A 13,357-nucleotide genomic window follows, 5' to 3' on the forward strand; every position below is an offset into this window, starting at 1 on the left:
GTAGGAATTTAGGGAGCAGCAAGGCCTTCTCATAAAGGATGCTAGTTCCCACAGACACACTTGCACTCTCAGCTACGTACCCTTCAGCCACACCTAACACTCCCCGACACACTCACAAACACACAAACCTTCCCCAAAACCCTTAAAAAAAACTCACTTACCTAACCTGCCGTCAGTAGCTAAGGCTGTAGGGAAAAGAATGGGAACACAGGATAGTTCAGCACCAAGCAGAGGTCTGGGAAGATGTAGTTGTTGGACCAACTCCATCACGTAAAGAGAGAAACTCTGATTAGGACATAAATGATTTGCAACCCAAGCATTGGAGGATTCAGCTGGGGAGGGTTGGAATGAGTGGTTGAGATGTTCACCGATGCCTTGTAGAGGGAGACTGTAAAACCACCTTGATGGCCGCTCCTGACAGAGGCTGATAAGAATACACAAGGAGAATGCAGGATCAGTCATTCACAAATTGCGCTAAGCAGTGCTTTGTACGATAGTCAGGGTGATGCGTATGTAAGCGTACATGTACAGGCAAGCCTGACATTACACTGTCTTTTTCAGTGGAGTGTTTGGCTAGCAGGTTTGGGGATGGAGTTAAGGTTAATTAAAAACTCCTGTGTCTATTGCTTGGATGACACCTTCAGAGAGATGGAGAGCTGGTGATGCACAGGTGCAGGCAGGATAAATATTGGGAATGGGGACTTCACTTCATTTTACAGTGGGCAGTAATGCTGAAGGGCGGGTGGGAAAGTACCCCATTATACTGGTACCCTTAACTGAACTGGAGAAGGAGGACAGATAAAATAGTTAATAGCACAGATGAGAGCCCAAGATGCTGGACTATATCTGTGGAGACCCAGACTTCAGAGATAAAGAAATAGTTCTCCCTTGTGGTATATTGCCAGTAGATCCACATCTGCCATGCTACATCCAGTTCTAGAAACATGATGAAAAGAAGGGTGAAATTTTAGGGGGCAGAGAAAGGCTACCAGGATGATACAGGTGATGGAAAAGACCAGGTTAATGTGCCTTCCTCAGTTTGTACAGGTTGGGGGGGGGGGGTCTGTTTCTTGTATTTAATTGAGTAGCAAAAAATATTAAGTTAGCAACTCAAGTTGCATATGAAAGTCTGTTTATAGTGGGCAGTAAAAATAGTTTTAAGAATGTTCAGGACCCCAGAGGAAATTACTTTCTTCTCTGCTGCATCATTTTGGAGATGTTCATGAAGAAAATGCAAATCTGACATTTCACTTCCATCTCTGCTTACTTGTGCAGCTCGTTAATGAGAAGAGACTTGTGTGACCTGTGTAGAAAGTTGATCTTGTTTAGTCAGTCCCCAGTTTTAATGTCAACAGAAGGCTCTTTTGTACAAAGGCTTTGAAATATCCTATCTTAAGGCCAGCAGAAGACTGGTTCTTTTGTGAATGGGAGAGGGGCAACAGAAACTGAGAGAGTAAATGAGGGCTGCTTGTTGTGTTTAACTTGCAAACTGCTGCATGACCAAAGAGCCAAACATAGATGCTTGGCTGCCCTGAGAGTGGAAGAATAGACTTGTGTGAAAAATAGTAAAAGATAAGTGGGGGATAAATTTGGAAGAACAGAACCCCATATTTACAGTGAGTTTTAGATCACTCTAAAGTTCTTTAACAACTTGTTTATATCCAATGAGATCTGGTTTACCTGTCATACTTACTGGAAGGGCATTTTTTTCATTTTGTTGATTTTTGATTATTTTCAATGTTTTTGTTGGATTTTAGCAACTTAATTTAATGTCTGGAACATTCCCTTAATTATGTTTGCTTTCATTGAACAGTTGGCATGACAACTACCGGGGACAAGATCCTTGACACAGCACTATCAAAGGTAAGATCTCTTTTAAGAAAATATGTTCCTTTGCTGGTTTTCGGAGCACTCATTCACTGGTTTCACTGCCATTATCTTTTTGTTTTCCTTTATGCAATAGATTGGAGAGAAAAGTTTATTCACGAAGGAACTGGAGAATGCGTTGGAAAGGAACGAGTAAGTCTTTACTGATACATTGAGATTCTGAATGTTAGAGGACTCCGAGAGTTGAATGCTGGTGACACTCATTATGTGACAGTCCCACTTGTTCATTGTGAGATCTAAATTCCAATGTTCTTCGTGTTTCACTGTTGCAGTCATTACATTTGGGTAATCTGCTTGCAGGTTGCCCTCAGTCGGCCTGATTAACAAAGTCTTGGGTCTTGCGTCCGTTCCATGACGTCAGGTTGTCTGGGGTATAAAACATGCAACCGATGCCTTTACATCAGTCTTTCTTGCCGTGCAGTGCACGATGCAGAAGCAGTTCACAAGTGCCAGTCAGCCGACTCCTGAAATTTTCGTTTTCGAGTTTCTGAATCAAAGTCTTCAACTAAAAGCTAAGTACCCCGTTGGGGAAACTTTTTCTTGCTCCTTACCGATGTCAGTAAAAGTTCATAATTGCATTACTTGTGGAAAGCAAACACCTCATAAAGATTTTCATTCATACTGTATTCCTTGCCTAGGCCCTGACCACGACGTACCTTGCTGTTGGTTTTGTGCTTTATTTAATCAGCGCACTATCCGTCGCCTACATATTTTTGCTTCTAAATATTTCAGTTCTCGGTTTAATTATCCAGAAATGTCATCGATTAGCCATCCAACTACCTGGATTCCAAAAAAACGCAAAGATAAAGACAGAGACAGGCCACCAAGGTCCACAACTGCTGATGACACTTCTCCTAAGCCAGTTGCCAGTTCGCAGGTACTCAGTGAGGCGCTTTCGCAGCCCCTGATACCCGCTACTTCTGATTCGCAGGCCTCTACTGAGACCCATTCGGAGTCCGGTATGCCGCAAGATACTTCAACTATGGAACCTGCGGATGTCTCTACCTTGGATCGGTCCGGAGCCGCTGTGCAGGCACTGACTTCTGAGGGTGTATTCAGGCCTACAGACTTACATATTAAATCGACGCCTCCTTCATTACTAAGGCCTAAATCTCAATCTATGTCTAAAATAAAAAAGATGCCCGGGCCACATGGTCAGGCCTCTATGCCTAAAAAACAAATGATAAAAATGGCTGAAGATCTAATAACGCTAATCAGGGGTAGCCACCCCCCCCCCCTTCTAGGAGGCCTAGGGCTGAGCTTGGTTATGAATCTTCAGATCAGGATTCTGTTTTTTCTGACTCTTCTGATTACCTGGATTTGTCCTTACCTACTTATGAGGATTCTGATGCAGAGGACTGTATTCCCTCTGCTTCCCCTCCTGAGGATTTTTCTTTTGGGGAAACCTTACGTACTCTAAGGGAGCATTTTCACTGGGAAAACCAGGCATTTTCTGTTTCAAAAAAGTGGCTTAGGGATTTCCTTCTCCTACCTCAGCATAGGCCTTTGACTGTTCCTCCTGTACTGGACATTGTTGATGATGCTTTCTCAGAATCCAGTTTGGCCCCTGATTCCCTGCCTCCTGCTCCCAGTAAACCTGACAGATGCTACAGGATCCCTGTGTCCCACAACTTCCTTTTCGAAAATCCTATTGCAGATTCAGAGACTATTTCACAGGGGCCCAAAGGCATTAAGGCTTCTACTGCTAAAAATCCTACCCCTTCTGATAGAGACTCCAGGGCGCTGGATAGATGGGGTAAAAAGGTTTACACTTCAGCAACCTTGGCCATTAGAGCTTTAAACTGGCAACTTCATATGTTAAAATATCAGCAACATGTTATTGGACTGCTTAAACAGAAAATTATGTTAATTCCTAACTGTGTGGAAAGTAAAGACTTACAGGATTTAATGCATTCTGCTGAACAAGTTGGAAAACATACTTTGCAATGTGGTTTTGATTCTTTAGAGGCCTCTTGCAGGGCTGCTGCTACTGGGTCTGTGCTTAGAAGGCATGCTTGGCTTAAGGAGCAATCTTTGCCTGATCATGTTAAAGCTAAATTGTTGGATGCTCCTTTAAATCAGGACCGCCTGTTTGGCAACAAGGCTGAAGAAGTTCTTAAAAAGTTGGAAGATAAAGCTAAATCTATGCAAACTGTTAAAGATTTTTTACAAGTTCAGCCTCCTAGATTTAGTAGGCACTGGCCCTCTAAGAATTGGTCCCTTCCAGCACCTTCCAGGTCTTCTCAAGCCAAACCCAGACACAGCAAAAACCCCAGGTTTCAGTCCCAGGGGACTCTCAGATCTAAGCAGTGGGGGGCCTCCACTTCCAAGTCTGGGAATAACAAGACTCCCCCCTATGGAAACTGTCTCAATGACTTCCTTTTAAAATTTCCAAACACTTCTCTTCTGACTGCCCCTTTGGGGGGAAGAGTGCTCTTCATGCAAAGAACTGGGAACTCATTACCTAGGACAAATGGGTTTTAAATATAGTTTCCCAGGGATACAGGTTTCACTTCCACATGTTGTCAACGCTAAGTGGGTGGCCAGACCTATCCCCAAATCAGTGGGCAGAGGCTCAAAACAAGTATTTTCTCTCTTAAGCATGGGGGCTATTCATCTGGTACCAGAAGAGGAAAAGGGACAAGGTTTCTACTCGAGACTTTTCCTGGTACCCAGAAAAGACAAATCATGGCATTCTATCCTGGACCTGTCTACTCTAAACACCTTTCTGGAGACTCCAAAATTCAAGATGTTGACTCTTCACCAATTACTTCCTATGCTAGGCAAAGACGCCTGGTTGGCAACACTAGATTTAAAAGAAGCATATCTGCACATCCCAATCAGGGAATCTTGCAGAAGATACCTGCTCTTCAAAGCAGGCTACGTGCACTATCAGTTCTCTGTACTCCCCTTTGGCTTATCTACTGCGCCCAGGGTATTCGCAAAGTGCCTAGCTGTAGTTATTGCATTTTGCAGGCAAAGAAGTATTCAAATATACCCATACCTGGACGATTGTCTAATTCAGGCAGAAAGTCAAGACATACTTTTGAATCATCTGGCCTTTGTAAAAAGGGTTCTAACTTGTCTGGGGTACACCATAAATGAAAAGAAATCACATCTGGTACCCTGTCAACAAATGACATTCCTGGGAGCAAGCTTGAATACAACTTCCCAGATGGCTTACTTCACGCCAGAAAAGCAAATTCATTTGACAACAAGTGGCCACAAAAACCCTGCTATCTGTAAGACAAATACTGCAAGCCTTGGGGTTCATGGCCTCCTGCATTCTTCTAATTCCATATGCAAGACTGCATATGAGGAAACTACAGTGGTATCTAAAAAGCCTATGGAGTCAACATTCTCACAGCCTAGAAACAATGATTCCTATCATACCTTGCCTACGCCTAGAGTTCCTTTGGTGGGAAGAGGCCTCCACCAAAACAAGGGACTACCTTTCACACCACCCTCTGCTGCCCAAACCCTAACAACAGATGCATCAGTCTATGCATGGGGGGGCTCACCTGGGGGGGAAGTGCATTCAGGGCAAATGGAACCCAAGTCAAATGCACCTGCATATCAATCAAAAAGAAATGTTAGCTGTACAGAATGCTCAGACAGCCTTCAAGGACTACATTCTTCCAGGACAACTAATGATAAAGACGGACAACACCACGGTTATGTGGTACATAAACAAGCAGGGGGGTACACATTCTTACTCCCTCTGCAGAATAGCCATGGCATTGTGGAACACAGCCTTGGCTACCAAGTGCACCTACAAGCTCAAGTTCCTGCCAGGAAAATTAAATACACTGGCAGACGGACTAAGCAGAAACCTCATGGACCCACACGAGTGGAAACTGCAACTAAGGATTTTCAACATGTTGACAAGCGAATGGGGGAGCTCAGATATAGACCTGTTGGCCTCCCCCACCACCCCAGAACTACCAATTGGACAAATATTGCACAAGGACTCCCCACAAACAAGCCTGGAAAGTGGATGCTCTGTCCTTCATCTGGAAAAACCTGTCAGTCTATGCCTTCCCCCTGCTGCCTCTGCTCTCCAAAGTACTACTAAAAGTAAAACAGGACAAACCAAGGATGGTACCCCCTCCTGCACAGTGTGTCATAGTTATCTCCATGGCACCTGCCTCAGACTCCTTCCCAGCTGTCTCAGCAGGAGAACCAGATTCTGCACCCTCAGCTTCCAACACTGAACCTTGCAGCCTGGCTAATTACTTAAACTTTCCCTTACCATCCCTCAGCAGACCTGTGATGGATGTCATCTTGGAGGCAGGGAGGCCTAGTACTAGAAAATCTTGTGCTGCAAAATGGAAAAGATTTTGTGCCTGGAACCAATCTCAAGGGATGAGCACAGCAGCGCCCAATTTACCTCAGATTTTACAATACTTAACTGAGATGCTTCACAAGGGCCTGTCTTTTTCCTCCATTAAAATCCACACCTCAGCCATTTCAGCTCATTATAACACAGAACCTCCCCTCTTCTCTCATCCATTGCTCAAGCAGTTCCTCAGAGGGGCCAAAGATTTGAGACCACCCAGGAGAGCTCCAACCCCAGCCTGGGACCTTAACTTTGTATTGGAGAAACTCTACCTCCTTTTGAGCCAGCTGCTACTGCAGACTTAAAATTTCTTTCTTGGAAAACAGCTTTCCTTTTAGCAATCACTTCAGCTAAAAGGGTATCTGAATTACAGGCCCTTATGGCAGTGGAGCCTTTCATCATCTTTCATGCGACAGGGTGTCACTCAGAACCAATCCATCCTTCATGCCCAAGGTGGTATCCAGTGTGTCTCTTAATCAGTTCTTTCATTTGCCAACCGTCTTTCCCAATCTACAGAAGAAAGGGGAATGGATTCTGGATTCCTTGGATGTGTACATACAACTTAGATTCTACTTGGACAGGACTAAACCTCAAAGAAAATCTGAACAACTGCTTGTAGCATTTGCTGCAGGGGCAGAGGGGAAGGCTATTTCAAAACAAACCATTTCTAAATGGATCAGCCATTGCATTCATTTCTGCTATAAGCACCATGAAAAACCTATCCCCCAGGGGATCAGACCTCACTCCATCAGGGCTGTATCTACTTCTACAGCCTTTCTCAGAGGCGTTCCTACCAGGGACATCCTGGAAGCTACCTGGAGTTCTGTACATACTTTCACCAAGCATTATCATTTGCCAATTTTCTCTAAACACAGGGCTGGCTTTGCCACTGCAGTCTTGCAGGGTCTTATAGCTGGCCCTTATGCTATCTAAACTCCTCCTCCCAACCATAGCTTTGGGAATCTACCCAATTGTAATGACTGCAACAGTGAAACACAAAGAACATAGTACAGTTGTGTACACTTACCATAAATGTAGATGTTCGAGTGTATTCACTGTTTCAGTTCTGGTTACCTTCCCTCCTGCTCCCTAACTTCTTTTGGCTATACCTCTACTTTCCTTTACTATGCTTAAAAGCCTTTTGGTGTATTTGCTTTTTTGTTGGAGGTATACCTTTGTGTTTTTATGTTTAATTGCTTCCCATTAGGGGGGCACCTGACATCTGGGGCAAGAAAAACTGATGTAATGGCGTCAGCTGCATGTTTTATACCCCTGATGTCATGGAAGAAGGGACAGCAACTGACGCAGGACCCAAGACTTTGTTAATCAGGCTGACTGAGGGCAACCTGCAAGCAGATTACCCAAATGTAATGACTGCAACAGTGAATGCACTCGAACATCTACATTTATGGTAAGTGTACACAACTGTACTTTTCACTCCTACATCAAGCACTTGCTGAGTGATGCCCAACTAGGCTGTTTATCAGATTTTCATATTTTCTTTCTAGACATTTTTCTGTAAACTAATGTGCCTTATTAATTGCAAAAAATACATCATAAAATTATGGAGAAACATGAAGGCATGAAAACAGCGAATTCTAATAAACTTTGTGACAAGTAGACATGTTTGGTGGAACAATTGTATTTAAGATGTTTAACTGTCAAATTTATCGATAAGTCTGTAAACCACTGAGGCAAAAAGTTGAACAGAAAAGCCATTGATGAAAATGTCTAAATCACTTTATTTGTTTCTACTTGGTTATAGTGTTGCTTTGCAGTTAAAATATATTTCTTATTCTCTTTTGGATTGTACAACATGTAGAAATTTCATTTTCATGAAAGCAGGCCGTGTGGATTCTTGTACCTCTAATATACTGTATGGCCAGTAGAAAGGGAAGCAAAAGTTTCCAAAAAACACAGTAAATGGGAATCCAGGTTACAGAAAGGAGGTGATACAAAGCATGGAAACACTAGTGTGTACAATGCAGTTTGTAGCAGAAGTCATTATAATGAGGTGTAGAACCGCTTATTTTGTGCTGTCTTAAAGGACATTGGAACATGTCATTACTCCACTGCCTGTGACATGATAGTTGATATTTAAAAAGGATCTATAATGAAACATACTTTGAAGATACAAGCTGGATGTGTGCAAGGAATTCTTTCTCATTTTATAAAAAATGGTAGTGGTTGATTTTAAATGTTTTCAAAAAATTATATGGTCAAGAATGACAAATTTTAAGAATGCTAGCAACTCTGTGGCATAAAGGGATCCACAGGTGACCAGAATGTATATAGTGGCTTGGGTGCCTATAGGAGCTGGCTGGGGAAGATGCAAGTGAGCACCTGCTGCAGGCCCTTCATCTGGAAGCAGGACTGTGGCTCTGGCTCACCACACAGTTGACACTTAGTGGATATAGTAAGTGTTACCTTGTGGAGTTTGAGGCTGCCGAGCCAGTGCTGTTGTGGTGCAGTCGAACTCATAGCTGAACACATGCTATATGTTGGAATCAGCAATAGCAGAGCTCAGAGCAGCCACTCACTGGGGGGGGGGGTGCTCCAAAGGGAATTGTATAGGCTATGCCCCCAGGACTAAAAAGCTGACTCACTGCCTACTACCTGACTCTTACTGGGGAACATAGGGCTGATCGGGAATGAATGGACTGTAGGGCTCTCACCTGTGAATGCCCTGCTTCAGTCCCCCTGGTGCAGTTGTGCCAGTTGTATGCCAGTAATAAAGTCATTGGGTGAGGGGAGACAAAAAAATAAAAATCCTGTAGACTTATGTAAGTCCTGGTATTAGAAATGAAAGACTGTTTCTTATTGATTTTGTTATTTACCATAAAGCTACTTTGTTGCACTGGAGCAGAATTATAAGATATGTGAAATGTTTTGACAGAAGAGTAATCAACTTATTGACATCTGCAAAACTGTACACCATATCAAAACAGTACTTTCCAGAATTTTTGAAAGGCTGTAGGACATAGATGAAAATATGGTAACCAGCTGAAATGAAATGTTGGGACCCGCTAGAGCGAGTGCTGAAACGCAGAGACTGAATGGCCGAAAGACTGTACTTGTATATACTAAGTCAGAGATGCCATTTCTCGTAATATTCCCTTTTCTCTGAGATATGGTTATCTTGGAGCTGATATGTATAAGTTTGGGGGTGGGGTGACATGCCCTCCCACATGGGGATGCAGGGTGAGCTTGCCCCCATCTCCCCCAGCAAAAAGAAGTTTTAAGGAGAAGAATGATTTTTGACATTTACTCTTCTCTGGGTTTTCTGTCTTTTGTTTATGCTTGTCTGCACTGAGTATTTTGAGTGCCAACATTTCAGTAGGGAACTGAAAATATATTTCTGTTAGCGAAATATGCCAAACTAGCTGTATTTATGGCACAGAGGGATGAGATCCTGACTGCTGTCCCAGAAAGCCAGGTTCATGTAGCAGATTCGGGTACCGGATGTGCCAGATGAGGTTATTTCATCCATCCAGGGGGGTGAGAGGCAACTCTGCCCCACTGTGCTACTGCCATCTCTGAGTGCATGCATGACAGTGCAACAAAGTAATGGGTAGTCAGGGTTAGATACATGGCCTGTCAAGCAGTGCTGTGCACAATATCTGGAGATCGTTTTGTCTGTGTGGAAGCATGCACACATAGCATCAGTTCAGCACTGCAGGCTCCTTGATGGTATACTCTACATCCACCATGGATGTGATGAGTTTTTCTGAAAAATTGTAATTCACAGAGTGGTCGAGGTATAGCAATAATTATAATTTGCATGCACCTTAAATAAATACTACCCTAAATCCCTACATATATTTTCCGGTATAATAAAGTTCAGTTTTTTGTACTTGGTACTTAAAGCAGAAATTCGCAGCGTAAACCCTTTTTATCATAAGAGTAAACAACTCTAAAGGGAAGCTTCAGTTTTTGGTTTAACCTTTTTGAAAGCTTTAACCTAAGTTTGTTTACTCTTTGTATTTTATGATAATTTAAAGATATTACATCACTGTTGATACTATTGATGAACATTCTTGAATTTAATGTAATACAGCAATAAAGGTGGCTTAAAGTAATTTTTGATGCTGTCTATTCGTTTATGGAAACTGTATGAAGCTGCCTGTTTTTAGCTATGGTCAGCCATTCTTTCTTTGCAGACTGTTTTTTTTACAGTTAAAAGGCAAGTGTTTCAGATAAGAGATCTCATTTCAGACATGCTGCACAAATACTGCATCTGGACATATTAATTTTAATCTCATTTATTTATACGAGTCTTGGTAAAATTCTTTTTATTAGTTGCAGACCGTACTGTGTATTGTCAGTTGTTGCCAGTCTGATGAATCTAGTTTAGGCTAGTCAAACAGTTGAATATATTGACAGAAGCAGTTCTGTTTTCCTTTTCCAATCATGTCTGTATTCAGCGTCTTCAACTGAATACATTTTTAGCAGTGTAAAGATTGGCTCTAGTTGATCTGGTCATATTGTCTAATTTGATGCAACACCCCTACCCCATGTAAAAATGGGAAAAGGGGGACTGGTGTTGATGACAACTACCTGTTTTACAATTTGTATCTGAACCTGTAGTCGTGGCATCACTCTGTGCTGTATGATATGGAATTATAGTATGTAACTTGGAACTGCTTGGTGTATGTCACTTCTGTTAAAAATGACATGTGCCATATGCATTCACTTGTACCTTTATGAAGGCAAGTACAACCATAGTTAGGTTGTCTTACATCCTGTGTAGATGTTCATCGTGTTACCCTGCTGCAGTCATCACACTAGGGTTATCCTGTCGTCAGGCGGTCCCGCAGTCGGCCGGATTTCCAAAGTCTTGGTCCGACGTCAGTTGCTGTTGCCACATCCCTGACGTCAGCATGCCAGGGGTACATATATTGCAACCGACGCCATTTTCTTCAGTCTTTCTTGCCGCGCGGTGCCCGAAGCCGAAGCAGTTCGCAAGTGCCGGTCGGCCGACTCCTGAGATTGTCGAATTCGAATTTCAGACCGAAGTCTTCTATAAAGCTAAGTACCCCGTTGGGGAAACTTTTCTTGCCTCAGACCGATGTCAGAAAAAGTTAACAATTGTATTTCTTGTGGGAAGCAAATACCTCATAAGGATTTTCATTCTTATTGCATACCTTGCCTAGGCCCTGATTACGACGTCACTTCTTGTCGTTTTTGTGCTAGGTTTAATAAGCGTACTATTAAAAGACTATTTGATTTCGCATGACACTATTTTGATAGAAAATTTAACTGTAACATGCCGTCGGAGCTTCCGACTACCTGTGTGCACAAAAAGCGCAGGGACAAGGATCAACAGCCCAGGCCTAAGCCCGATTCCGAGGCCTCTGTTGATCCGGCCTCTGCTTCTCCGGTTATCCGTGAGGCTCCGACGCAGCCCCTGACTACCGTAGTCCTGGAACCCGAGACTGCCACGGATATTTAACGGAATGTACTAGGCCGATGCAGCCTTTTACTTCAGGCCCTTCCGACAATTTACCTTCCAAGGACGTCGCTGCTTCTGAAACGCCATCGGTCTCTGAAGGCGTTTTCAGGCCGACGACTCTTACAGTCAAAACATTTTCTAAGTCGAAGACTCCTTCTAAACCTAAAAAGACTACACTTCAGTCTCCTGTTCAAGGCCCTATGCCTAAGAATCAGATGCTCAAAATAGCTGAAGATTTGATTTCTCATATCAGGGGTTCTCAGCCTCCTCCTGACAAAAGGCCTAGACAAGAGGAAGATTCCGCTTCCTCTGAGCAACTTTCTATTTCTTCGGATTCCTCTGAGGACCAAGACTATTCCTTCTCTCCTTATGAAGCTTCTGATGCTGAGGACTCTCTTCCCTCAGCTTCCCCTCCTGAAGACTACTCTTTTGGGGAAACTTTACACACTATGAGGGAACATTTTCACTGGGAAGGTCAGGATTACTCTGATTCCAAGAAAAGGCTCAGAGAGTTTCTTTTACTCCCCCAACACAGACCTCTAGCCATCCCTCCGGTTTTGGACATTGTGGATGATGTCTATTTAGAATCCAGTTTCAACCCAGACTCTCTACCTCCTGCTCCGACCAAGCCTGACAGATACTACAGAGTACCAGATTCCCACAAATTTCTTTACAAAAGCCCAGTAGCTGACCCAGAGACTATCTCCCAGGGTCCCAAGGGGGCTAAGGCTTCCATGGCTAAAAACCCAGTACCTTCTGAAAGGGATTCAGGAGCACTAGACAGGTGGGGGAAAAAGGTTTACACCTCAGCCACATTAGCTATGAGAGCACTAAATTGTCAATTTCATATGCTTAAGTATCAGCAATTTCTGATCTCTCATTTAAAACAAAAGATAACCTCCCTCCCTCAACAATCTGAATTGAAAGAAGTACAGGACTTCTTGCACGCCACCGAGCAGGTGGGCAAACATACCTTACAATGTGGGTTTGATTCTTTAGAGGCCTCCTGCAGAGCAGCTGTCACTGGATCAGTTATACGTAGGCATGCCTGGTTAAAGGAACAAAGTCTACCTGATCATGTTAAAGGAAAACTACTAGATGCTCCTTTACAGCAGGATGTTCTTTTTGGAGTTAAAGTAGAAGAAGTTTTAAAGAAAATGGAAGATAAGGCGAAATCAATGCACAGTCAAAGATTTCCTACAAGTGCAATCCCCTCGCTTCAGCAGAAACTGGCCAACAAAAAATTGGTCCTTTCCAGCCACTGACAGACCTCAGAGGGGTAAATACAGGCGCCCAAGGGGCAGAGGACAACCACAAGCCCAGTATAAACCTCGCCAATGGGGCACTCCAACCCAGAAGGGAGGAGAAGACAGGTCTCAACCCACCAGAAGGCAAACTCAATGACTTGCACCTCAGCTGGCCAAACAAAGCTCTTTTGTCAGCCCCCTTGGGGAGAAAACTAGCACTTTTTGCAGACAACTGGCACATGGTCACAAAGGACAAATGGGTCCTAGACATAATTTTGCGAGGATACAGATTCCACTTTTACACCTTGCCAATGAAAAGAGGAATGCCAAACCTGCCACAAAATCAAAGGGCAGAGGCTCAAAAACAAATTACAGCTCTCATGGCCATGAGAGCCATTCAGCGGGTACCAACTCAAGAGCAAGGCCAAGGAT

General features: G+C 43.3%; 1 protein-coding gene across 2 annotated transcripts in view; it reads left to right on the forward strand.

The window, feature by feature from the left end:
* The window catches only part of HMBS (hydroxymethylbilane synthase), a 378,523-nt gene that overhangs the window by 106,378 nt on the left and 258,788 nt on the right, over positions 1–13,357 (forward strand). For both annotated transcript variants that reach the window (XM_044080943.1, XM_044080944.1), the window contains exons 4-5: positions 1,814–1,863; positions 1,964–2,019. In XM_044080943.1, the coding sequence (XP_043936878.1) occupies positions 1,814–1,863; positions 1,964–2,019 (106 nt within the window). The remainder of the gene's footprint in view (positions 1–1,813; positions 1,864–1,963; positions 2,020–13,357) is intronic.

The sequence above is a fragment of the Protopterus annectens genome, chromosome 8.part0 (genome assembly GCF_019279795.1).
Source record: "Protopterus annectens isolate FY-2018-M chromosome 8.part0, PAN1.0, whole genome shotgun sequence".
In the NCBI taxonomy this organism is placed as follows: Eukaryota; Metazoa; Chordata; order Ceratodontiformes; family Protopteridae; genus Protopterus; species Protopterus annectens.